The sequence below is a fragment of the Portunus trituberculatus genome, chromosome 9 (assembly GCF_017591435.1).
Source record: "Portunus trituberculatus isolate SZX2019 chromosome 9, ASM1759143v1, whole genome shotgun sequence".
NCBI classification, from domain to species: domain Eukaryota; kingdom Metazoa; phylum Arthropoda; class Malacostraca; order Decapoda; family Portunidae; genus Portunus; species Portunus trituberculatus.
Window position 1 is genome coordinate 2,209,758 of NC_059263.1, and position 25,243 is coordinate 2,235,000.

The 25,243-nt window shown below is 43.2% G+C and overlaps 2 protein-coding genes and 1 long non-coding RNA gene across 6 annotated transcripts in view; 1 reads left to right on the forward strand and 2 right to left on the reverse strand.

Annotated features, from left to right (window-relative positions):
• Positions 1–4,418: 4,418 nt before the first annotated feature.
• Positions 4,419–6,312, reverse strand: LOC123501459 (putative histone H3.3-like type 3). The gene is made up of 4 exons (XM_045250295.1): positions 6,308–6,312; positions 5,960–6,103; positions 5,579–5,737; positions 4,419–5,138 (listed from the first exon to the last, which is right to left on the reverse strand). The coding sequence occupies exons 1-4, from the start codon at positions 6,310–6,312 to the stop codon at positions 4,985–4,987; spliced, it is 462 nt and encodes a 153-aa protein (XP_045106230.1). The 3' UTR covers positions 4,419–4,984.
• A 342-nt stretch (positions 6,313–6,654) lies between these two features.
• LOC123501193 lies at positions 6,655–11,580 on the forward strand. Of its 2 annotated transcripts, XR_006673583.1 has the most exons (3): positions 6,655–6,802; positions 7,299–8,384; positions 10,963–11,580. It is a non-coding gene; the product is annotated as an uncharacterized LOC123501193 (long non-coding RNA). The 2 variants fall into 2 exon arrangements; XR_006673582.1 differs by lacking the exon at positions 10,963–11,580 and having other exon boundaries at positions 7,299–8,517.
• The window catches only part of LOC123501191, a 56,124-nt gene continuing 42,457 nt past the window's right edge, over positions 11,577–25,243 (reverse strand). For 2 of the 3 annotated variants that reach the window (XM_045249852.1, XM_045249853.1), the window contains 5 exons: positions 25,120–25,243; positions 24,438–24,586; positions 21,426–21,504; positions 20,780–20,927; positions 12,345–13,149 (listed from right to left, as the gene is read on the reverse strand). The exon at positions 25,120–25,243 is cut by the window's right edge and continues 29 nt beyond it. In XM_045249852.1, the coding sequence (XP_045105787.1) occupies positions 12,774–13,149; positions 20,780–20,927; positions 21,426–21,504; positions 24,438–24,586; positions 25,120–25,243 (876 nt within the window). In that variant the 3' untranslated portion in view covers positions 12,345–12,773. Of the gene's footprint in view, positions 12,168–12,344; positions 13,150–20,779; positions 20,928–21,425; positions 21,505–24,437; positions 24,587–25,119 lie in introns of those variants that run through there. The other variant, XM_045249854.1, reaches the window with a different exon arrangement.

Consider the following 25,243-nt stretch of genomic DNA (forward strand, 5'->3'; position numbering starts at 1 on the left):
GTAGGCTCAAGAGCGAGAATTTAGTTCTTTCTCTTGAGCACCGAGAATTGCGAGAGGAAATCAGAAAGCTAAGTGAGGGGAAAAGTGCGAACGAAGTTCTCATCTTTGAATTGAAGGAGGAGGTTAAGAGGCTTGGGGAGGCAGTGGAAAAAATTAGGCAGGAGATCAGTGTTAGGCCGAAGGTTGGACCTTCTGAGGGCGACAGGGTGGCTTGGCCCTCTGTCGGGAAGAGCAGAGTGGGGAAGAGGGAGCAGGCGAGCCAGACTGGGAAAGATAGTAGTCAGGATAGGCAGAGATGGCAGGTTGCGAGGGGAAGGAAAGCGGAGACAGTTAGGGAGGATAGGACTAAACCTGTTGAGTGTGAAAATAGGTTCGGTTTGTTGGAGGGGGGGAGAGTGAGAGTGGAGTGAATGAAGTGGTTGTGGTGAGTGAAAGGAGAAAGAAGGGGGTAGAGGAGAGGAGGAGGATGGTTGTGCCTAGCACACCTCAGGTGTGTGTGGTGGGTGACTCTCAGGTTAGGTATTTAGATAGCACTTTCTGTGGGAAAGACAGGGATAGGAGGACGAACGTGTGTATGCCTGGTGCAGGTGTGAAGGCAGTGAGTGAGGAGGTGCAGAAGAGGGTTGGGGGGATGGAGAGGGAGGGTGTAGTAGTTTTGCACGTAGGTGGGAACGATGTCAGAGCAGGTGGGTCGGAGGAGTTAGTGGCAAGATTTCGGGAAATGTTAGGCAAGATAAGGGAGAGTGGTAGGAGGTGTGTAGTGTCAGGAATCTTGCCTCGTGTGTATGTTAGCAGGAATGGTTGTCTAGAGCCATTGGTGTGAATGATCGGGTAAAAGGGATGTGTAAGGATGTGGGTGTCAGCTTTGTGGATGTATGGGATAGGTTCTATGGGCGAAGGATTTGTATGCTAGGGATGGTGTGCATCTGAGTAGGAAGGGTGTGGATGTGCTGAGTGGATGTCTGGAGGGGAGTTGGGATGGAGTGTAGGGGTGAGGTAGCAAATGCATTCCAGAAGAAAGATGCTAGACATAAATTAGATAGGATAAACAGAGATAGTGAAAAGATTAGGAAAGATTTCCAGGTGCAAATAGGAGAGAATAAGATTAGGATTCCAAATAAGGAGACAGCATCTAGGAAGGTAGCAGGACTTAAATGTTTTTATGTAAATGCCAGGAGTCTTAGGAACAAGAAGGACGAGTTATCTAGTTATATAGTTGAGGAGGACTTAGATGTTGTATGTGTCACAGAGGCATGGGTAAATGAGGAAAAGTTTAGGAAAATAGGAAAGAATATGAAGTAGATGGATACATTATGTATTTACACCAGAGAATTGGTAGGATAGGCGGAGGAGTAGTTATTTATGTAAAAAAATCCTTCATTTCCAGTCAGGTTAATGGTATTAAGGTAGATAACAGAGTAGAGTCCTTATGGCTGGATGTTAGAGTAAACAAAAGTAAGGTTATTAGAGTAGGAGCTTTTATAGGCCACCTAACCAGTCAGCAGATGTAGACAACCTTATGGTAGATGAGATAAATAGGGGTGTACTAGTCAGACAATTATCTTAGGGATTTTAATCTTAAGTCAGTAAACTGGGAGAGGATGGTAGGAGATGCTAGTGAAAATAAGTTTATGGAAAGTTTTCAGGATAACTATTTAGTGCAGATGGTAGATAAACCTACTAGGGGGAGGAAGGTTTTAGACATAGTACTAACAAATATTGAGCATTGTTTAAAGGAAGTTGAGGTAGGAGAGACTTTAGCAAACAGTGACCATCATATAATTAGATTTATCATTAATTCCAGTAGGGATAATATAGTGAATAAGACTAGAGTCCCAAACTATCAGAAAGGCAATTATGGTAGGTTACGTCAGTTATTAGGAGAGGTAAACTGGGAAGATAGTTTTGGAAATAAAACTGCACAGGAGATGTGGGATATTTTTAAGGTTGTAGTAAAGGGTATAGTGATGCAGTGTATCCCTTACAAAGATATAAGGCAGAGAAACAGGAAGCCATTATGGTGGACTCATGAGATAGGTAGCCAGATCAGAGAGAAGAAGAGGGCATACAGAGAGTTGCAGAAAAGTGGGAAGATGTAGATTTGATTAGGTACAGACAGGTCAGAGATGATTTGAGTAAGGTTATAAAAAAGTAAAAGGCAGGCAGAGATAAAACTAGCTAGAGCTGGGAGTAAAGATCCCAAAAATTATATAGTTATTACAAGGTCAGTGATAAAAGAAATAAGGATAGGATTGGACCACTCAGAAAAGATGGTGTAGTAGTGGATCAAAATGAAGACATAGTAGAATTATTGAATGAACAATTTTCTTCAGTATTTACTAGGAAAGAATAGGAAATCCTGTTACAAACAGTGCGACGAGTAGTTTAAGAGCTTTAGAAAATATTGATATAAAACCGGGAATTATTAGGAAATTTATTCTTGAACTAGACGATAGGAAAGCTAGTGGTCCTGATGAGCTACATGCCAGAGTACTTAGGGAGGGTGTAGACAGTATTTCTGAAGCACTTAAGTTAATCTTTGAAAGATCACTTAGGTTTGCTGAGATACCTCAGGACTGGAAGTTAGCTAATGTTACTCCAATATTTAAAAAGGTAGGAAGGATGATGCGAATAATTATAGACCGATCAGTTTAACTAGTATAGTATGTAAGATACTAGAGAAAATCATTAAGGGTAGTATTTGGGAGCATTTAAATGAGAATAGATTAATTAGAGATACCCAACATGGCTTTAGATCAGGGAGGTCCTGTCTTACAAATTTGCTCGATATCTTAGAATATATTACCAAGGAGTTAGATGATGGAAATAGCATAGATGTTATATATCTAGATTTTAGCAAGGCGTTTGATAAGGTACCGCATAGGAGGCTAGTGTACAAATTGAGACTACATGGGATAGGGGTAGGTTAGTTGATTGGATTAGTGAATGGCTTTCTGATAGGAAACAGAGAGTAGTATTAAATGGGGCAATGTCTGAGTGGAAGGAAGTGGTTAGTGGGGTACCCCAAGGATCAGTGCTAGGACCTCTTCTTTTCTTGGTGTACATTAACGATTTAGATATAGGAATTAGTAGCAAAGTATCAAAGTTTGCAGATGATACTAAGATAGCATGTGCAGTACAGGGTGAAAAGGACAATTACAGAATACAACGAGACCTGGACAGGCTGATAGCATGGGCAGACAGGTGGCAGATGGAGTTTAATTCTGATAAGTGTCAGGTTATGCATTTAGGTAAAGACAACACAAACTTTAACTATGAGATGGAGGGATGTTGGCTAGAGGCAGTAGAGGAAGGAAAGGATTTAGGAGTAGTGATAGACAGGACTATGAAATTTTCAAAGCAATGTTTAGAAGCAAGAAATAGGGCAAATAGGATCCTGGGTTTTATAAATAGAAATGTTAGTTATAAAAGTAAGGAAGTGGTGCGTAGCTTATATAATTCCTATGTTAGGCCCCATTTAGAGTATTGCATACAGGCCTGGTCACCCCACTATAGGCAGGATATCAACATGTTAGAAGCAGTTCAGAGAAGAGCAACTAGGATGATACCAGCATTAAAGCGCCTGGAGTATAGAGATAGATTAAAGGAATTAAACATGTTTTCATTTGAGAGGAGATGTATAAGAGGGATATGATAGAGTTATTTAAAATGTTCTCAGATACAAACTACATAGATGTGAGATCTTTCTTTACCTTAGAGGAGGAAATAGGACTAGAAATCATGGCAGGAAGATTAGAAAGCAAGGCTGCAGGTTAGATATAAGAAAATATTTCTTTAGTCATAGAGTGGTAGACTTCTGGAATGCATTGCCAGAGACGGTTGTAAATAGCACTAGTTTGACAATGTTTAAAAACAGATTAGATAAGCACTTAAATTTATTAGATTTATAATTATGTATAGCACTGCATGATAGTTTTTATAAGAAATTTACTATAGTTAAACAAGACATGATCCCCATGTATGGGGACCACAAATGTTATGTTATGTTAACCGCCCTCAGACCAGCGCGGCCACTACCCTTCAACCCTGAGGACTTCCTCAACAGCCACCAGATCAAGGCCACCCTCCTGATCCGCCACACGCCCAGACGTGATGCTGGGAGTGCTAAGGTCGGCACGGCCACCTCACTAACCAGGCGTAACTGCCCGCCATGCACAACTGCACCGCCACCACATCGGAAGACAGAGGAACACACCTCGCCGTGCCACCAGCGAGCTGGTGGCCGCCTTATATATTTGTACATATGTATGGCTTGTATTTACATTCAATAAACTTTCAGTATAGTAAGAACACCAGCCATCAGCCCTACTGACAAAAATGATACAGCTAACAAGCATAACACCTCACAGGTGAACTTTCAGAGTTACTTTACAAATGCTGAGGAATAAACAAACACATTTATATGTTGAATATTTATGAAAAATTGTTGACAAAATTTTGAATGTCAGGTACAGATTACATTCTTTAATCACACAAAGTAAAAACCTCTACAATGGAACTACAGCTACAGTAAGATCCCATGAGTGGAATAGAAGAATATTCCCAATGTATTTGTTAATTGTCAAAGGGCAGCAAGTGACTGGTTAATCTCTCCAATCACCAACATTACAAAAAATACTTAGATTTTGTTTACTGATGGATTAACAAAGAGAAGAGCTCCATCCACCCACACATTTCACTCACTACCTACATACAGAAGAAAAAACAATCTAAAAGCCACAAAACAACATTAGTGGGTCTTCTTTGGCACTTAAATAAATAAAAGATCAAGAACCATCTAAAAAAAATTCAACCTAATACTTCTAAAATGTGTGTGTGTCACACACCACAGCCAACTTCCAGATGGAGTGGCTGGTATTCTGACACCAGGTGCACAATGGAAGGTGACAGAGAAGCGATGATGCAGGATTCATTAAGACATCTTCCAGTGGCTAACCTTAGGAGGAGAGCCAGCAGAGCGCCATCAATCCTCCCTGATGCGCCGCACCAGCTTCATGTCGTTGGGCATGATGGTGATGCGACGGGCATGAACACTACACAAGTTGGCCCTCTCCAGCATGCCAATCAGGTACACCTCGGCACTCTCCTGCAGGGCTTGCAATGCCAATGACTGAATCCTGCAGTGTAAAGAAAAGATCTACACACGTCAAACAGTGAAAGTTACAGTGCCACAGTTACACTGTGCCTCTCAACAACGCATTAATTACTGCAACTTCTACCTTCAAAAGACAGAACAAGCAGTGATTACTGACACAGACAGATTTATATTTATTTCAGTACTACTCTACAAGCGTTCTCCATTCCACCACCACAAATTCCCTTGAAAGAGTTCTTCAGAACATACATCAAACACAAATAAACCAAAAGATAGACACAGTACTTGGACTGATAGGAAAACCAGTTCAACTAAAATTCACACAAAGAATTCATATCTTGTGACCTTAATGTCCTTAAATATCTCAGGGAAAATTAATCTTTCCATCATATAAATTTTGCTAATACCTCTACAATGCTCCCAAGGGAATAACACTAAGTAAATCTACAACACTCCACTAACCTGAGATCATGGCGGAAGCCTGCCAAGATTTCCCGCACCAGCCGAGAGAAAGGCAGCTTGGGAATGAGCGTGTGAAAGGTGCGCTGATAGAAGCGGATCTCCCTCAGGGCAACTACGCCAGGCCTGAATCTGTACTTGCGAGTTGAGGGTTGCCAGACTTATTGGCTCTCTTGGCACCCTGTGGCAGAAATGAAGAGGGAGAGTTGCTGTAAAAAACTGCCAGAATGAATAATTGGGGGCACAAGGAGAGCAAGTGCAGGATGTAGAGTTCATGATAGGTCGGCAGTGTAAGGCAAAGAGAGTGCAAACATAAAACCTCCCCTGTGATACATTTCATGAGGCTGCATCACACAACACTAATACGCAAGCAAAAAGACAAACAAGGGAACCTTTCTGAAAGCTATGCAGGAGCGGCGGCGCCTGGAGGAGATGTTGGGGGAGGAGGAGGAGGTGGTTGTGGACAGCTTTGGGAATTCCCCTGGTGGCTTGGCTCCTGCCTTGGGGGTGGAGGTCAGCATGCGCTTCCTGTACAAATGAGGTGCATGTCAGCCACAAATCAACATGGAAAGAGGCTTCAAGATTATCTGGGGAGTTGGAGATAAGATTAACATTACCATGAAAAAATAGAAGGGACATCAGTAGCAATAAAAATCAAATGACTAACAATACCTGATACAATAAAAGAACCTTGTAAATAAAATAATAGAGCTGAGCCACACCACTATCTACCTCATCTTACTTAAACGTGCAAATCTGTAAATGAACTCAACAAAAACACTGCTAGCTAAACCTGACTACACCAGCACGAAGGTGATTACCACCAGGTAAACACCAAAAAAACACACCATGGCTGATATAGGACGTGGAGAACACACCATGACTTTTTCTCATACTTATGTAATCCCTGCCACTTTACTAAACCACCTACCTTTATGTTTACCAGTAGAGGGGCCACCACACACACGATTTTGAGTGAGGTGTGTGGTGCCATTATGGTATAGCGTCCGTGGCAACAGACAGCATCAAGCCATTACTACAATTTCACTCAATCCTTGCTTTATTTCTCCACACACAGAGGTTGCATGACTCACGGGGTGGAGGCGGGACGGACCATGCTGGCGGCACTGGCGAGGTAGCTGGTGAAGGACTTCAAGGCATCCAGAGTGGAGGAGTTAGGAGCAGCAGTGTGTCTGCTGTCTCAACGCTCCAACATCCAAGGCTTGGGTTTGTGTTTAAATGGCCCCGCGCCCACTGATGCCGCTTCTTGCCACCTCCTGCAACCTCTCTCTCTTTTCCCACGTCAATATAATACCTCAAAATTTATCGTGTTTCATTTCTTTGCATTGATTTGATACATATTTTCTATATTAGAATTCTTCATTAATTATAAATGTTTAACTTTTTTGCAAAGATTTGGCACCTTCATAAACAACTGTCATCACTTTAAGCATGCATTGTTCTCTTTACTACGTAAGGTTATTGATGTTTGATATTATCATTATGTAGGTGAATGCTGGGTATGCTTTATTTATTATATGTCCTAGCCTGATACTGATGGAAAAAAAAAAAAAAGAATCACCTTAAAAAAAAGCAGTTAAGTTATATTTCTTATGTTTGATTAGGCGTCATGAAGTTGATTTATTGAACAAAATATTTTTTTTTTCACCCCTTCTCTCTCCCTTCCATTCATCCTTAATATTTTATCTTCCTCCTCCTCCAGCAGTGTCCTATCCTGGGCCGTTTCAAGACATTTGGGTCCCCGAGGTAAAACGGACATGGAGGCCGTCCCCCCTTCCCTGGCACACAACCCAGGGCCACAGCAAAAATTAAGTCTTCCCATCCCACCCACTCGTAAGTCAGGGTGTCGCAAGGTACCACCAGCAATGTCATGGCAATTTGCTATATTACGACTGGTCTGGATTGAGTCTTGATTAGTGTGTTGAGGTGAGACATGGACACTGTGAAGTTATTATTATTATTATTTGTTTGGTTCACCTTCATACCTCTGTGTCAAAATGATCTTTTGTAATAGTGTTGTCAAGGTTCTTTTGAGTTGTATAATAATAATAATAATAATAATAATAATAATAATAATAATAGGCTAGTTGTGATGGTAAAGGTAGTCACATAACAAGTTTTTATGGACATTACAACAAGTGTGAAGATACACCACTCAGTGTGTGGTGTAGGAGTGTAGTTGGGGTGGGGTGTAAGGGAGGTGAGTCAGGTGAGGGGAGGGGAGATAACAGTGACGGGTCTGTGTGTTTGTTTCTCCTTGTCTTGACCGCTCTATTTCTTCTTGTTGAAGCTTCTGATTCTAATTCTCGTCAATTTATGCATGTAAGGAAAAGTAGAGAGTTAAAGCGTGACACCCTTCCTCCCTTGACTTCCAACCAAGTACTGAGGCAGCTAATGACAGTTACTGCTGGACCTGACAGCTCATTTCTACCCGCTACAGAGGAACTGCGAAGGGAAAACCGAGAAACGAGGAGAGCGGGCACCATTATATCGAAAAAAAAAAAAAAAAAGACCGGTACAGCGGTATATCGAAATGGTTCTGATACCAGTAATATCGATAACACAGGAAAAAAAAAATGGTGTTTCGGCATACCTAATTTCGGTACACATCCCTAAATTGTCAAGTAGGATATAATGGCCAGCCCGACACCTGGAATGAGTGTCAAGAATTAGTATTATATCATGCGGGAGGCCAGATTATTTCAGCATATTTCTGGATCGGTACTGGAAGAGCTGACGGTTTAACCCTTTATCGAGAGAGAGAGAGAGAGAGAGAGAGAGAGAGAGAGTACACCGTGTGGGTCGTCATAATGCCTGCCAGATTAATGGAATGACTTACACGATTGCACAGACTAATTACTGCAGCCATTATTGTTACAAGGGGATGTGATGTGGAGAGAAAGGATACAATATTGCCTTATATCTTTATTCAGTACAATATTGAGAAAACGAGCACTTCTATGTTAAGCTTGAACTCTGGGCATAGGCTAGCATGGAATGTCACGTACGATAATGATATGGTGATGACCTGAGACGTGCAGGGCGACTTGGGAAACTGTATGCTTTGGATTAACCACTGCAGTATCGTGCCGGGTTTTCATGTTCATTCTGGTTACTATTTGGCAATTTTTATACTTCTTCAGAAACTTATGTGGGAATTAAAACAATAAAGACTGGCCACTAATCTTTTGACCTCCATATACCCTTCTTAATGCTAACAAATCGTATAGCCATACCCAAAAATAAGTCAACATGTGTCTTGCAGTATTGAAGGAGTTAAGAGAGTCGTGATGAGGAGCTGTAAAGGATCACGGCAAGATCTTTCAGGGCCTTACTATGACTAGGAGGAGATCCTTTATATGATGTTACAATATTCCTCGATGATTATTAAAATGACATAAGTGTTTTCATCTGAGGGTTTGGTTAGATTAGGTTCAGATTCATTCAGTTAATCTCAATGTTGATCTCTTTATTGTGTAGTTATAGATCACGACTTGAAAGCGCATCATATATTTGTCCAGAAATGAATACAGAGTCAGTCTCGGGAAATTAGTGAGCCAAGATTATTGCCATTTCCCCAGCATTACTCTTCCTCTTCGCGGGGACGAGGAGCAGGGTGGCAAAGTAAAGAGAGAGAGCCTGCCACAACCTCTCCGACACCCCAGCCCCTTACCCTTCACAACAACGTAGTACTGGGTACCGGTGGGGCGGGGTGTTACAATGGAACAAGGCATAACAAGGGAAGGAGCAAATTGCCTGCATCTTCCCGGAAATAAAGATTAGGGGGATGGGGCGGAGGAGAGGATGATTTGCTGGTTATTGCCTGCCACCTTTGTTGCTCTCCACTTCCACCTACTCCCTGAAAACCCTTAACCCCTTCAGTACCATGACGCGTTTCCACATAATTTCTGGTTAATATTTGGTGATTTCCTACAGCTTCAGAAACTTATGTGGGGATTAAAATGGTGAAGACTCTGGACCATTAATCTTCTACCTCCATAAACCCCTCCTAATGTCAATAAAAAGGTCTAAACGTACAAAAATGTGTCCCAGTACTGAAGGGGTTAATGAACGATCGTGTAGTGTAAGTCGCCTCCGCCACTTCTGCAGGATTTCTCCTCATCACCTGTGTCTACAAAACGGCGCTACGTTATTACCTCTACTACTGCTGGAGAACCGCCTTTGTATACTCATGGCCAGGGAACCGAGGCACTCAGACCACTCCCGCTGTGAACGTGGCGAGACAGCAACGCGTCTCAGGATGCAGCTTGAGGGAACGCAAATGCTTAATACAGCAGGTGTGTTAAGGTGCCCTGGTTCTGGCCAAGGGTACAGGGGCCGCCTCGAGGGCTTCCCAAGGCGGCCACCAAGGAGGTTCAGGGCGGAGCTAGATTAATTACTGATTGAATGTTTTGATTGAAGAAACGACCACACCATACTTCCTGGCAACTGTGTGTGTGTGTGTGTGTGTGTGTGTGTGTGTGTGTGTGTGTGTGTGTGTGTGTGTGTGTGTGTGTGTGTTATCGTGTGTGTTTATTGTGTGTCCTATCAATTTGTAAACCCCATACACACACACACACACACACACACACACACACACACACACACACACACACACACACACACAGTATACATAAGTGTACCCAAAATAATAATGATTATAATAACAATATTAATAAAAAAAAAAAATAAATAAATAAAATAATAATAATAATAATAATAATAATAATAATAATAATAATAATAATAATAATAATAACAACAACAACAACAACAATAATAAAAAATTTCCACTAACTCTCCAGCTATTCATTGATATACAACCCTAATTAATACAAAGTAGACAGCTATGTACATAACAAGAATAGAGAGTAAAGAAATGAACAGGAAAAAGAACCGTACACACACACACACACACACACACACACACACACACACACACACACACACCATCGCTACAAGAGGTGAGGGAAGAGGTAAGATGGGGAGAGGAAAGGAGGATTGGAGGATTGGAGGATGGGAGGAAGGGAAGAAGGAGGAAGGAGGAAGGAGGAAGGGAGGAAGGGAGGAGGGGGGGAAGGGTTGTGTATGAGAAGGAAAGCAAGTTAGTATCAAGAAATTAATTAATACTTTCCTTGGCAATGAATGAGGGCGGTAAACTAAACCAGAGAGAGAGAGAGAGAGAGAGAGAGAGAGAGAGAGAGAGAGAGAGAGAGAGAGAGAGAGAGAGAGAGAGAGAGGGGAGAAAACTGAAGAGAAAACGATGATAATAAAAGTAATAGTGATGAACGCAAAGAAAAGTGTGAAAGTAGAGAAAGGAGAAGAGGAGGAGAAAATTACATAGAGGACGATAATGACAATATTAGTAGAGAGAGAGAGAGAGAGAGAGAGAGAGAGAGAGAGAGAGAGAGAGAGAGAGAATATTTAAGGCCTCTCTATAACATACTCGATTATATTACCTATCACAGTCTATCTTGTCTTCTACTCAGCCCTGCCTATCAACCTCAAGAGTCACACGTGGCACTGCACTAACACAGCTGTAGTTAGTAATGACAACAATGACAACAACAACATACAATAATGATGATAATGATGATAATTAGACACAGTGCATAATAAATAACCCATAATCTCTTCTTCTTCTTCTTCTTCTTCTTCCTCCTCTTCCTCTTCCTCTTCTAGCATAATGAGACTCTTTAATTACATATCGTCGCAATGCAAAAGGAAATAAAAAAAAAGACAAGAAAAAGACACAAAAAAGAAAAAAATCCAGCTACAAATTAATTACCGAGTCTTTTTTCAATTTTTTTCCTTTTTTTTTCTTAAGTTTTTAGTTCCCAATTCATCTTTTATTTGCTCGTTACCCGTTCAATACTGAGAGAGAGAGAGAGAGAGAGAGAGAGAGAGAGAGAGAGAGAGAGAGAGAGAGAGAGAGAGAGAGAGAGAGAGAGAGAAAATAAGAGAAAAAAAAAAGAAAAAACAGACAATGAGAACAAAAGAAAGAGAAAAAAGAAAAGGAGAGAGAATAAGGGAAGGTCACATGCAGGTCAATGGAGGATGGAGGAGGGAAGGAGAGAGGGAGAGAGGAAGAGTGAGAGAGGGAGGTCAGGACAGGTCACTAAGATAAACATGACCAAAATCACTCTAAAGTTTTTGGAGATAGTAGTAACTCAAGATTCTCCTGTGAGGGGGAAGAGTTCTCCTCTATTGAAGGAGGGGAGAGGGAAGAGGGAGAAGCCGGGACTACCTCCACTTTAGGACCTGCACTCTCCTCCTCCTCCTCCTCCTGCTTCTCCTCCTCCTCCTCCTTCTCCCTTTCGCTGCTCGGGGAGACAACGACGGTCTGTATTCTTGGCTTGGCGTTCTGTGGGTTGGGTTTGGATGGCGCCGCTCCTCCCTCCTTCTGCACGCCGGCGAAGGCTCTGAGGGACTGGCGGGGCGTGGGTTGCTTCGTCTGTTGTGTCTCCGCCTCCTGCTGCCCGCCACCGCCGCCGCCTCTGCCCTGCTCCGCCGCCGCCTCCTCCTCCTCCTCGAAGTGCCCGTAGCCGTAATTAATGATTCCCGGGTCCACCTGTAGCAAGACACACCTGGTCATCTCAACTCCACCACCTTCACCATCACCACCGCCGCCATTGTCACCGCCACCGTCACCGCCACCAATGCCTTTTTGTTTGTATTTGTTTGTTTAGTGTGCGTGTGTGTGTGTGTGTGTGTGTGTGTGTGTGCTTGGGGAGATTTGTTTCTCTCTCTCTCTCTCTCTCTTCTCTCTAGTAATGTTATCGTTCTCGTCCTCTATTTAATTTTCTCCTCTTCTCCTTTCTCTATTTTCACGCTTTTCTTTGCTTTCATCACTATTACTTTTATTATTATCGTCTTCTCTTCAATTTTATCCTCCTACTTCTCGACTTGCTCCTCCCATGCATCTCCTCTTCCTCCTCCTCCTCCTCCTTCTCCTCCTCCTCCTCCTCCTCCTCCTCCTTCTCCTCCTGCTCTAGTGCTTTATGACTGAGCTGTTAAAATGTCATCACCGATTATGAGAATTAGCAAAGTCTTAATCCTATTCCTCTTCCTCTTCCTCCTCTTTCCCCTCCATTACGTCCTGCACCCTCTTCCCGCCGCTACCTCCTCCCACCCTCCCTGTAAATCTGCACCAGGTACCTCCACTAACGCCCTTCATTCAGCCCACTAGTCCCTTTCCTCTCATTCCCCAGCACTCAGCCTCGCCCAGACACCCTATAACTCGTGCCTTAAGCCCTCCCACCCTGCCCACCTCTTCATCGCCTCCGTCTGCAGCCATGGAGGAGGAGGAGGAGGAGAAGGTGGTGGTGGTGCATTCCTGACGTCTATGTGGCAATGACTTCAGGTGGAGAGGTGGTGGTGGTGGCAGGGGTAGTGGTGGTGATGGTGGTGGTGGCTGGAGGGATGGACAGGGAGGAGGAGGGTGTGGAGGAGGAGTTGGTGAAGGCGGTGGTGGCGGCAGGAGGGGCAGAGGGCGCTGGATGCACCTGTGCTCCGGAGAAGCCTGGATTGACCACACCTGAAGGCGCCTCCACCTGTGAAAGGCACCACAGCGCTACACGGCACCGCTCCTGTGCACCTTACATCCTGGCTTGCCCTACACACGGCCTTAACTAGAACATTGCTCTCTCATTATTAAGTCCACCTCTCTAATGCAAGAGCTAACCTGCACTGCCAGTTTTTCACCACTATTCTGACCACCTCCCTAATACAAGAGTTGACCTGTATTGCTTGTTTTTTATCACTATTCCGTCCACCTCCCTGATGCAAGAGTTAACTAATACTTTCAGTCATTCTTCACTCTTCTGTCCACCTTTCTAATGCAAGAGCTAACCTGCACTGCCAGTTTTTCACCACTATTCTGTCCACCTCCCTGATGCAAGAGTTGACCTGTATTGTCAGTTTTTATCACTATTCCGTTCACCTCCTGATGCAAGAGTTAACTAGCACTCCCAGTCAATCTTCAATCTTCTGTCCACCCTCCAAATGCAAGAGATGACCTGAGTACCAATCGCTGAGGGACAAATTGACCTGCTCCCGTTTTTCATCACAATCCTGTCCACCTTCGAGAGTTAACTACCACTCCCAGTCATTCGTCACTATTCTCCCTGAATAAACCTTAATAAACAATAACAAACAATAACTTAATACTGCTTAGATTTTCCCACTTAAACACTGCAATACCTCACTCGACCACTTAAACTTGTACTACACTGAATCTCAACCCTAGCAGAAATCCCGCGCCTCTCTATACAAGTCCCGTCCCTTCGTGCTGACCAGTCCTGCACCTCACTCCTGTAACTTCCCCATCGTTCACTCTGCGAACTATATTCTGAAACACTCCCTCGCTGCACCTCGCCAACTTTCAAAAGGGTCTAGTTGAAGTGGCACATGGTTTTAAAGGTGGTTTTCTAAGATTAAAGTGATATATAAACATGATTTCTACGTTATTAACCCTTTCAATACTGAGACACATTTTTACCTTGAGATTTGTGTACGATTAGACCCTTTTCTTGACATTAGGAATTAAGTGTCTATAGAGGGTAAAAGATTAATGGCCAGTCTTCACTATTTCAACCACCACATAAGTTTCTGAAGCTGTAAAAAATCACCAAATAATAAGAAGAATGAATATGGAAACGCGTCATGGTGCTCAAGGGGTTAACAGGAGAAACACTCTTCAGAAACGGGCTAATCATATCTGTGGCCTTTTGAAGCAGTCGTGGCGAGAGCGCGGAGTGTTTTAGAATACCCGACATCATTACACCGTCTCTTGCGAAACTTTACCCCACCAAAGCTTCTCTATAGATCGCCTTGCTACTTACTGCTTCGCGTTCCTACCTCGCCTCTCCAGTATACCTTGTAACTTTAAGATTGTACCCCCCTGTTTCCTCCTCCTTCCTCCTACCTCCTACCTTCTACCTTCTACCTCCTCCTCCTCCTCCTCCTTTATATCCTAACTTTTCATAAGCACTGTAAGATTTTTAGTGTTTCCTCTTACTCATAAATTTTACGAGACTTCTCCCTCTGGTCTTTACACACACACACACACACACGCACACACACACACGCACGCACTCTCTCTCTCTCTCTCTCTCTCTCTCTCTCTCTCTCTCTCTCTCTCTCTCTCTCTCTCTCTCTCTCTCTCACAACTCTCCCTTTAATCTCCCATAACCTCACAACATTCTCCAGTCTTGTCCCAGCTCATTCTCTCTCTCTCTCTCTCTCTCTCTCTCTCTCTCTCTCTCTCTCTCTCTCTCTCTCTCTCTCTCTACCAACGAAATGTGAATGTCTGCTCGTTTGAAGGTAGTACCAGAGAGAGAGAGAGAGAGAGAGAGAGAGAGAGAGAGAGAGAGAGAGAGAGAGAGAGAGAGTTTGCCTACATCTTAGCCAGCCTTCCTTCCTTCCTTCCTTCCTTCCTTCCTTCCTCATTAATAACGTAGCTACTTTTTATAATCCACTGGTGTTAAAATTTCTTGATATATTCTCCTCTCCTCCATTCTTTACTACAATTTATAGGATCCTTATTTTCTTATTGTTTTATGTGGTAAGAGAGAGAGAGAGAGAGAGAGAGAGAGAGAGAGAGAGAGGAACTGTTATCATTATTATTACCATTATTATTGTCATTTGTACATTGTCATATTATTGTTACTGTTGCTATTATCTTATTCTCTTCCTCCTTTCTCACTTTCTCTTTCTCTCTCCTCCTCCTCTTCCTCTTCTCTCCTTCTCCTTCTTACTCGCCTACATCTTCATCTTACTGTTTCCTTCATCATCGCCACTTCCTCCTACTTTTCCCCACTTCCTGTTCTTGCTCTTCTTCTTCCTCCTCTTCCTCCTCCTCCTCCACTTTGCTCTCTTCCTCCTGTTCTTGCATTTCTCACTTCTGTTTCTCCTCCATCTCCTACTACTCTTCCTTCTTACTGGACACTTCCTCTTCCTCCTCCTCTTGTTACTGTTCCTATTTCATGCACACTTTCTCCTTCTCCTCCTCCTCCTCCTCCTGCTGTTTCCCTTCTTATTCTTCCTTCCCTTTGCACACTTCCTCCTCCACCTCTACTCCTCTTCCACCTCCATTCGCACCTTCGATCCACTAAGACTAATCGGCTTAAGGCTTCCTCCTCCTCCTCCTCCTCCTCCTACTCCACTTCAGCCTCACTCCAGTTGCAGACCCAAACAAGCATTCAAAATATTAACACGCCTCCTTGCCTACCTGACTACTACTGCTGTGTGTTCCTTCCCTTCCCTTCCCTCTCGTTCCCTGACACAACTGTGGGGTCAGAAAGGGAGGGGGAAAGTGGGAGACTGTTACAGAATAGCTAAATAAATATGTTCCTTTTTTTAAGCACGTGTCCAGGTCATCAGCATCGCCATCATCATAATTTTGCACCGTATTGATTTAAAGGGATGAAGTTTGAAGGCTATTATTGGAGACAGGTAAACAGTAATGGGTGCAGGTGCGGGAGTGGCTAGTCTGGCTAATGAACGAGGCGCTGACGGTGTAATAAGACCACCGCTGCTTATTTACTGCCGCTCGCTGGTTAACGGACTGATGGGGAGGTTATATTAGGTGGTGGTGGTGGTGGTGGTGGTGGTACAGTAGCGTGTGCTTGTGTGTGAATATCAAACTTGCTAATGTTACTACAACGATATCTACTACTACTACTACTACTACTACTACTACTACTACTACTACTACTACTACTGCTGCTGCTGCTAATACTACTACTATTACTACATCGCCCCCTCCACACCCTCTCCCCCAATCATCCTGTCTCATCGCCACTGGAATTTAATACATTTTTACGATCAGATGATAATGTTACCGGAATATCATTACGTATTTTATTGAAGTTTTAATGAACATGCAGTAAGTGTTCGCCTTCCTCCCCTCCCCACCCCCATGCACGCCAACACACCAGGACACTAACACACGCCAACTCACCAGCACACGCCAACACACTAACATCCAAACACGCCAACACATTAGAAATTTATGGGATAAAAAGTAGTAGTAGTAATAGTAGTAGTAGTAGTAGTAGTAGTAATAGTAGTAGCAATATGTAGTAGTAGCAGTATGTAGTAGTAGTATAGTATAGTATAGTATAGTAGTAGTAGTAGTAGTAGTAGTAGTAGTAGTAGTAGTAGTAGTAGTAGTAGTAGTAGTGGTAGTAGTAGTAGTAGTATAGTAGTAATAGCAGTAGTAGTAGAAATAATAGTAGGAGAAATAAAGTTGAATAAATGAAGCTGAACAAACAAATAACAATCACACACACACACACACACACACACACACACACACACACACACATTGAAATATCCAGAAGGTGGTGGGTGGGTCGTAGGGTTGGTGGGTGGGGTGGATATCACTTCACACTTGGACAACAAAACACTCCCACACAAAGTTTGGTCACGCATAATAACATCGGCAGTTCGGTTGAGTGGCTGCAGAACACTGGAATTACCTTGTTTGCTTTGAATAAACTACGTACACACTCCAGCACTTGACTCCTTGCCAACCCTGGCCATATAATTTCTCAGTAGCAACGCCTTGTAAACTTTTGTAATGTAGGAAAACTGCTTATTAAGTCGGGAACCGACATACATACAGATGTCAGTGTGCCTATTTTCTTATGTATCATATATATATATATATATATATATATATATATATATATATATATATATATATATATATATATATATATATATATATATATATATATATATATATATATATATATATATATATATATATATATATATATATATATATATATATATATATATATATATATATATATATAGGTATTTTATCTGCGTTGATTCTGACAAATTTATCTTCCTATTGTTGCCAAACGCCTCCACGCAAAGCGGGAGCCGTGGTCCACCCAGCTGGTCATTTGTGTTTGCATGAGCAGCCTGGCTGGGCAAGGTGCCGCGGTGAGGTGACGGTGAGAAGTGAAGACGAAGATAGTGATAACAGTGATAGTAACGAAGTGAATAGTGTGTCTGTAGCCTCTCAGTAATAAGAGGTGAACTATTTATACATCGCTGAGGACACAAAGCGGACAGCAGTTCTCAATATGTTACCAAACCCGCTGTCTTTCTCTCAGCCATTATCTGCCTCATCTCACACTCATTACAGACCAGACAGGTCACAAAGTGGAGTCATAAGTCTAATCTTTCATGTCCGTTGATGAAATATATTCTGAATTACCTGATTTATGTGTTATAAAGGCCCAGTAAGGGGAAGCGGACCAAGATGTGACGTCACTAGCTGCTGTGACGTCATCACCAGGTCCCCGCGCAAATGCTCTGCCGGTCCCACCAGTTCGTCGACTTCCACTATTATATACATATGTCCCAGTTAATTTATACCAAGTCACAAGTACCTTTTAAGGGTTTTAATGATAGTTTGTTGTGTTTTGCGTGTCATCCATGCCTGGATTGAGTTAAGTACGGTGATTTAGAGGGTGTGTATGGTGTAAACGAGAAGACGAAAATACGATGAAATTTTTACTCCCGCTATCAGTGATTTTTTATTTGCTGATGTAGCGATGTGTTTGTGTTTTCAAAGATTAGTTTATGATGGAAAAAGTGTGTATGGCTAATGGTACGTAAAATATGAGGACCTTAAGAAAAATTTGTAGCCCTGTTAATATTGTAGAACACGTCATTTTTAAATGTTTATTTTCCTAATTCGACGTGTTGCCACGTTTTGATATATCGAAATAACAGTTATAATTTTTAAAAAACGTATTCGATCCTATTGAATGAAATTGGTGGGCTTTAGGATTGCTTTTAAGTATGTCAAAGTTCAAACATTTTATTTAATATGAATTTTGAAATACTTTTATTAATCCTCATCCTGGCAGTATTTTTATATTTTTAAAGTTAGTTTCGATTGATAACAAGTCAGAATCTTTATAACATTCTTGTCCAGCTGCTTTTTTGAGAATCGTCATTTTCAAAATGATTTGCATAACGTATATTTGTGACGTCATCAATAGGGGAGCCTTCCCCTCTCCCCCGGCTGGACTCGACCGACACTCCACTCCTGGCCCGAGGGTGTGAGGGTTAGGGGGTGGGTGGGTGGGTGGCTGTGTGTGTGTGTGTGTGTGTGTGTGTGTGTGTGTGTGTGTGTGTGTGCGCATTGCCTTATCTTTCGTTATCATGGAGGGAGTCCACTGGGTGCAACCAGAACGACATCCCTCTCCCAGGCTGAAGGTTGTGTGTGTGTGTGTGTGTGTGTTCGTGTGTGTGTGTGTGTGTGTTTGTGTGGTGTCTGTGTGTGTGTGTGTTCGTGTGGTGTCTGTGTGTGTGTGTATTCGTGTGGTGTCTGTGTGTGTGTGTGTGTATTCATGTGGTGTCTGTGTGTGTGTGTTCATGTGGTGTCTGTGTGTGTGTGTCTTCATGTGGTGTCTGTGTGTGTGTGTGTGTTTGTGTGGTGTCTGTGTGTGTGTGTTCGTGTGGTGTCTGTGTGTGTGTGTCATGTGGTGTCTGTGTGTGTGTGTCCATGTGGTGTCTGTGTGTGTGTGTTCATGTGGTGTCTGTGTGTGTGTGTGTTCATGTGGTGTCTGTGTGTGTGTGTGTGTGTTCATGTGGTGTCTGGGTGTGTGTGTCTTCATGTGGTGTGTGTGTGTTTGTGTGGTGTCTGTGTGTGTGTGTATTCGTGTGGTGTCTGTGTGTGTGTGTATTCGTGTGGTGTCTGTGTGTGTGTGTCTTCATGTGGTGTCTGTGTGTGTGTGTGTTTGTGTGGTGTTTGTGTGTGTATTCGTGTGGTGTCTGTATGTGTGTGTTCATGTGGTGTCTGTGTGTGTGTGTGTCTTCATGTGGTGTCTGTGTGTGTGTGTGTGTGTGTGTGTGTGTGTGTGTGTGTATGTGTGTGTGTGTGTGTGTGTGTATTCGTGTGTGTGTGTGTGTGTGTGTGTGTGCATGTGGTGTCTGTGTGTGTGTGTCTTCATGTGGTGTCTGTGTGTGTTGTGTGGTGTCTGTGTGTGTGTGTATTCGTGTGGTGTCTGTGTGTGTGTGTGTGTGTGTTCATGTGGTGTCTGTGTGTGTGTGTCTGTCTGTGTGTGTGTGTGTGTGTGTGTGTGTGTGTGTCGTGTGGTGTCTGTGTGTGTGTATTCGTGTGGTGTCTGTGTGTGTGTGTGTGTGTGTCTGTGGTGTGTGTGTGTGTGTGTCTTCATGTGGTGTCTGTGTGTGTGTGTCTTGTGTGGTGTCTGTGTGTGTTGTGTGTGTGTGTGTTGTGTGTGGTTGTGTGTGTGTATGTGTGTGTTCGTGTGGTGTGTGTTCGTGTGGTGTGTGTTCGTGTGGTGTATGTTCGTGTGGTGTATGTTCGTGTGGTGTGTGTGTGTGTGTGTGTGTGTGGGTGTGTGTGTTCGTGTGTGTGTGTGTTCGTGTGTCGTGTGTGTGTGTTCGCGTGTGTGTGTGTGTGTGTGTGTGTGTGTGTGTGTGTGTGTGTGTGTGTGTGTGTGTGTGTGTGTGCTCTGATCACGGGACACAGACCAAGGGAAAGTCAAGCTCATAGTTTTTGAGGTGGCTGAACCAATCCAAGGAAAACTGAATCCTTCACCTGATGTGGGCATAACAGGTGTTGCTACTGAGAAATTATATGACCAGGATTGGCAAGTTTATTCAAAGCAAACAAGGTAATTCCAGTGTTCTGCAGCCACTCAACCGAATTGGCGATGTTATAACGCGTAACCAAACTTTGTGTGGGAGTGTTTTGTTGTCCAAGCGTAAAGTGGTACCCACCACACCCACCAACCCTCCCTCCCTCCGCCTTCTGTATATTTCAATGCGTGTGTGTGTGTGTGTGTGTGTTTTTTCACGTTAAGGCCTATAGCGCCACACTTAAAGACTATGTAGGAAGCGCTGTTCAGCTTCTGCCCATTAGTGGCGCAGGCAATTTTATTTATAGTGGTACCCATATTAGGGCCCATATCACCACCCAAGCCCAAGAACCTTGGTATCATGGTGACATGTAGGTAACTTTAAACTACTCGACAAATGGCAAAGTGTTTAAGGTTGTACGTGGTGGGATTCCAACCTACGTGTGGACGTCTGCCCGATCCCATGCTCACTACCTTATCCACTACGCCAGAGCCTCCCTGTGTGTGTGTGTGTGTGTGTGTGTGTGTGTGTGTGTGTCACCCCCACCTGTCTATCGTCGTCCTGGTCGTCGGTGATCGCCTCAGGGTTCTTGGTGATGAACTCTCGCCTCCTGACGCAGACCTCCACGCTGAGCACAAGCACCACCACGCCGCACACCGCCACCACGGGTCCCACCAGCATGAAGGGTTGTAGCCTGCAGGAGGGAGGGGCGGGAAGTTAGTGGTGGTGATACTGGTGGTGGTGGTGGTGGAGGGGCGTTATTAGTGATGGTAGTGGTGAAGGGTGGTGGTGGTGATGGTGGTGGTGGTGGTGGAGGGGCGTTATTAGTGATACTAGTAGTGATGGTGGTGGTGGTGGTGGTGTGGTGGAGGAGGGGCGTTATTAATGATGGTAATAGTGGAGGGTGATGGTGGTGGTGGTGGTGGTGGTGGTGTTGGTGGTGGTGGTGAATGGGGGGAAGAGGGAAGGGTTGTGATGTATTCTTAATAGTGAGAGTTAGTGATGAGCCACACTATCGTATTCAAAGTGAAAGATTACGATTATGAAGGAGAGAATATAGAGGAGGAGGAATGAGGAAAAGTGTATGACGAGATGGTGCTATACTACTACTACTACTACTACTACTACTACTACAACAATTATAACAACCATTACTACTACTACTACTACTACTACTACTACCACCACTCACCAGGCACGTAGTCACAGATCACATAAGCAGTGTCGCCATCGCTGCACGCCACCGCCAACCACGCTCCGCCGGGCTCAACCTGCAACACATGTCATTTGTCCCTGAATTTTGAATAACTCTTATGAACTTGAAGGCATTGGCAACCCAGTGGGCCTTTTTTTTTTCCATTTTTGTTGTCTTTGGCCAGCTTCTCCTGCATAACACACACACACACACACACACACACACACACACACACACACCAAGGCTCATATCTTCAAACACTTCTGCGCATCACATCCACTATTTCAAACGGTGTATCGAAATTGACATGAGTTTTTAAGGTGTTTTTATGGTTCTAGAGGCAGAGTGACAAGATTTCTACATTATTAACAGGAGAAACACTCTTGAAAACCTCGGTAATCATCTGTGACCTTGGATAAAGTCTTGGTGAGAGAATAAAATGTTTTAAGCAAGTTTTTACGTTTCTAGAGGCAGATCGATAAGATTTTTACATTATTAAATGGAGACACGCACTTGAAAACCTCGCTAATCATCTCTGTGACCTTGGGAAATAGTCGTGGTGAGAGAACAAAGCGTTTCTGAATACTGACCCAATTCATGCTTACACTCACACACAGACAAATAAGGGTTCTAAAAATATGAAAGAAATAGGAATGGTGTATAGGATTAAATTATCTCTCTCTCTCTCTCTCTCTCTCTCTCTCTCTCTCTCTCTCTCTCTCTCAAGAAGAAGAAGAAGAAGAACAGAACTTCATTTTCTTTCGCTTCCTCGCCACCATCTCGTTTTCTTCACACATCTCGAGTTACTGGTGTTCCTAAATTTACGAGCTTGGCAGTTCTTCACCTTTACGATGTTTCCCCTTTTCCTCATTAGCATATTTCTAACTTTTATCAATATCTCCCGTCCTTTTATTCACAGACACTCGCATACTTCCCTCCCTGCAGTACTTTTCCTCACCCTGGCAGGTATTTATTTAGTTAAGTTATCGCTCTCTTTACTCTTCCTTGCCTTGCTTGAATGGGCGAACCTTCCCTTGCATCTCACATCTATATTTCCCTGCTGCACCACCTTCACAATTTTCCAAGGGCTCTTGTTGAAGTGACACGGGTTTTTAAGGGTGTTTCTGTGATTCTAGTGACTTGTTAACATTTTTTCTGTATTATCAACAAGACAAATACTCTTTAGAACTCGGCTGATCGTCTCTGTGGTCTGAAAATGGTCGCGGTGAGAGAGGAAATGTTCACAATATTCCAAGGGCTCTAGATGAAGTGACACGAGTTTTTAAGGGTGTTTCTGTGATTCTAGTGACATGTTAACAAGGTTTCTGCATTATGAAAAGGACAAATACGCTTTAGAACTGCTGATCGTCTTTGTGGTCTTTAAGAAATGGTCGCGGTGAGAGAGAGGGAAGCGTTTCTGATTGTGGTGCTTAGTTTGTATTTTCAACTTCATGGAGAGTTTATTCTTTAGCCAAGGTAAACAAAGAAGGTCGATGTACGAAAGAAAATAAGGAAGAAAGAAAGAGGAAGAGAAAAAAAAAGAAGAGGAACAAGAAGAAAATGAAAGACAAACAGACGTGAGGAATCATTCTTTCAGTAAAGCTGATAAAAAAGAAAAGAAAAAGAAATTAAAGAAATACGAAAGAGAAAAGTCATGAAAGAAAACGAGGTGGAGAGAATTGCAGTGTTAGGGGAGTCTTAAATATTTCAGTCTGGCAGTAAAGTGACAAATTGAATAATAAAGGGAAAGCCAGAAAGAGAGAGAGAGAGAGAGAGAGAGAGAGAGAGAGAGAGAGAGAGAGAGAGAGAGTGAGGGGACGCAGTAACAACTCAGCAAACCTCCTCCATCTTTCATCTTCAATCTTCCTCCTCCTCCTCCTCCTCCTCCTCCTTACCATCGTGTTCTTCCTCCAAAACTTTAAACTTTTTACGGGAATGAAGTAACAAGACCACAACAAACTTTTTAGAATTGATTATGGATTGTAAGTTTTTCCCGCCAATTCTTTTCCATTTCCACTTTTTTCCTCAATGTTTCTGCCCACTCTTCATTTTTTTTTCTTCATTTTCCTTCTTCCTCCTCCTTCACCATCTTCCGCTTTGTCCTTGTTCGTCCTCCATTTCGTTTCTTCTCTCTCTCTCTCTCTCTCTCTCTCTCTCTCTCTCTCTCTCTCTCTCTCTCTCGTATATTCCCTTCCTTGTCGTTCTTCTTAATTTCTCCTCCTCCTTCTCTTCTTTCTCTTTAATCTCGTCTTCTATCTCCTCCTCCTCCTCCTCCTCCTCCTCCTGCTGTGTTTCTAATCCGGTGACACATGTTCTTCCTTTGCTTCCTTCAGGGTTGCCTCATTAACTCCCTTCAATATTGGAACACATTTTTTACCTTGAGTTTTTTTTATCTTTATTTTAACGATTAGACCATTTTATTGACATTACCAAGGGTCTATGGAGGTCAGAAGGTTAATGGCCACACACTTCACTATTCTAATCCCCCACACAAGTTTCTGGAGCTGCATAGAGTCACTAAGTAGTAAGCAGAGTGAATATTATGGAAACGCGTCATGGTAGTGAAGAGTTTAATTTATATATTTACTCAGCTCTTCACTGCACTAAAGAATATGAGTTTGCTGGAGATCACTGGCAAGAAATTAGATTAAAGGCAATTCCCACGGGTTTCGTACTGACTTCTTTCCCTCCACCAGCTTCAATTCTTTCCTCCATATCTCCCTCCATGAGTTACCTCCACCTTCCTCCATCTTTCCTCCACCTTCCATACAATTTTGACCATCCTACCTCTCTCGCTTCATAGTTAAAATAGTCAGAGAGAGAGAGAGAGAGAGAGAGAGAGAGAGAGAGAGAGAGAGAGAGAGAGAGAGAGAGAGAGAGAGAGAGAGGAAGTAACAAGGAAACAAAGACGAGAAAGCAGGAAGATGCGTAAAAGAATAAAAAACAGAGAGAGAGAGAGAGAGAGAGAGAGAGAGAGAGAGAGAGAGAGAGAGATTTACACATACTCACGGCAGCACAGAGGTCTTGCTGCAGGCTGGCTGGCTCACTCCCTGTCCAGCGTGTGTAGTTGAGGGCCTTCCCGGAGTCTGTCCAAGCCCACACGTTGTCCCGCCCACGTTTGCGACGCGCCCCGAGCCAACTCCGCCCCGACATCACCTCTGCGGATAATACAACACCATCACACCACTGTCATCACCATTGTCACTGCCTCACACTTACAAACACTTAAAAACACCACATTTAACCACCAAAACATCCTAAAGACACATTTCAATCCTAAAACACACATAAAAGTTCGAAATACCAGCAATTTCACCCGCAAAACATCCCGAAAACACCCTTTGTCACTCGTAAACACCCACAAGACACTTTGAATACGTCCATTTAATCCCAAAACCTAAAATACCACCAAAACATCTCATTTCACCCCCCACCGAAAAAAAAAAAAAAAAAAACATTTCGACCCCAAAACACCTAAAACTGCTATTTCACCTGCAAAACACCCACAAAACACCCATTTCATACCCAATCACCTTATTATATCCCATTTCACTCCCAAAACACCAATTACCACACATTGCACCTTTAAAACACCCCCAAAACACCTATTTCACCCCAAAACACACACAAAACACAACCACCACCAATTCCACTCTCAAACACCCACCACCACCACCACCTCTGATCGTACCTGTTATGAAGTCCGCCTCTGTCCTGGAGTGGAGGTGCAGAAGGGCGGCGCTTTGAGAGGTGCAGTAAGACCGTCCCTCCTCCCAGCTAGCGTTGTGGGGCGCCAGATAGTAGCAGGAGCCCGC

Coding starts and splice junctions, on each gene's coding strand:
- LOC123501459 (XM_045250295.1), bottom strand. Junction 5,738..5,959: donor GCTTTCAGAAAGGTTCCCTT/GTTTGTCTTTTT, acceptor AGAGAGCCAATA/AGTCTGGCAACCCTCAACTC. Junction 5,139..5,578: donor GGCTTCCGCCATGATCTCAG/GTTAGTGGAGTG, acceptor TTTACACTGCAG/GATTCAGTCATTGGCATTGC.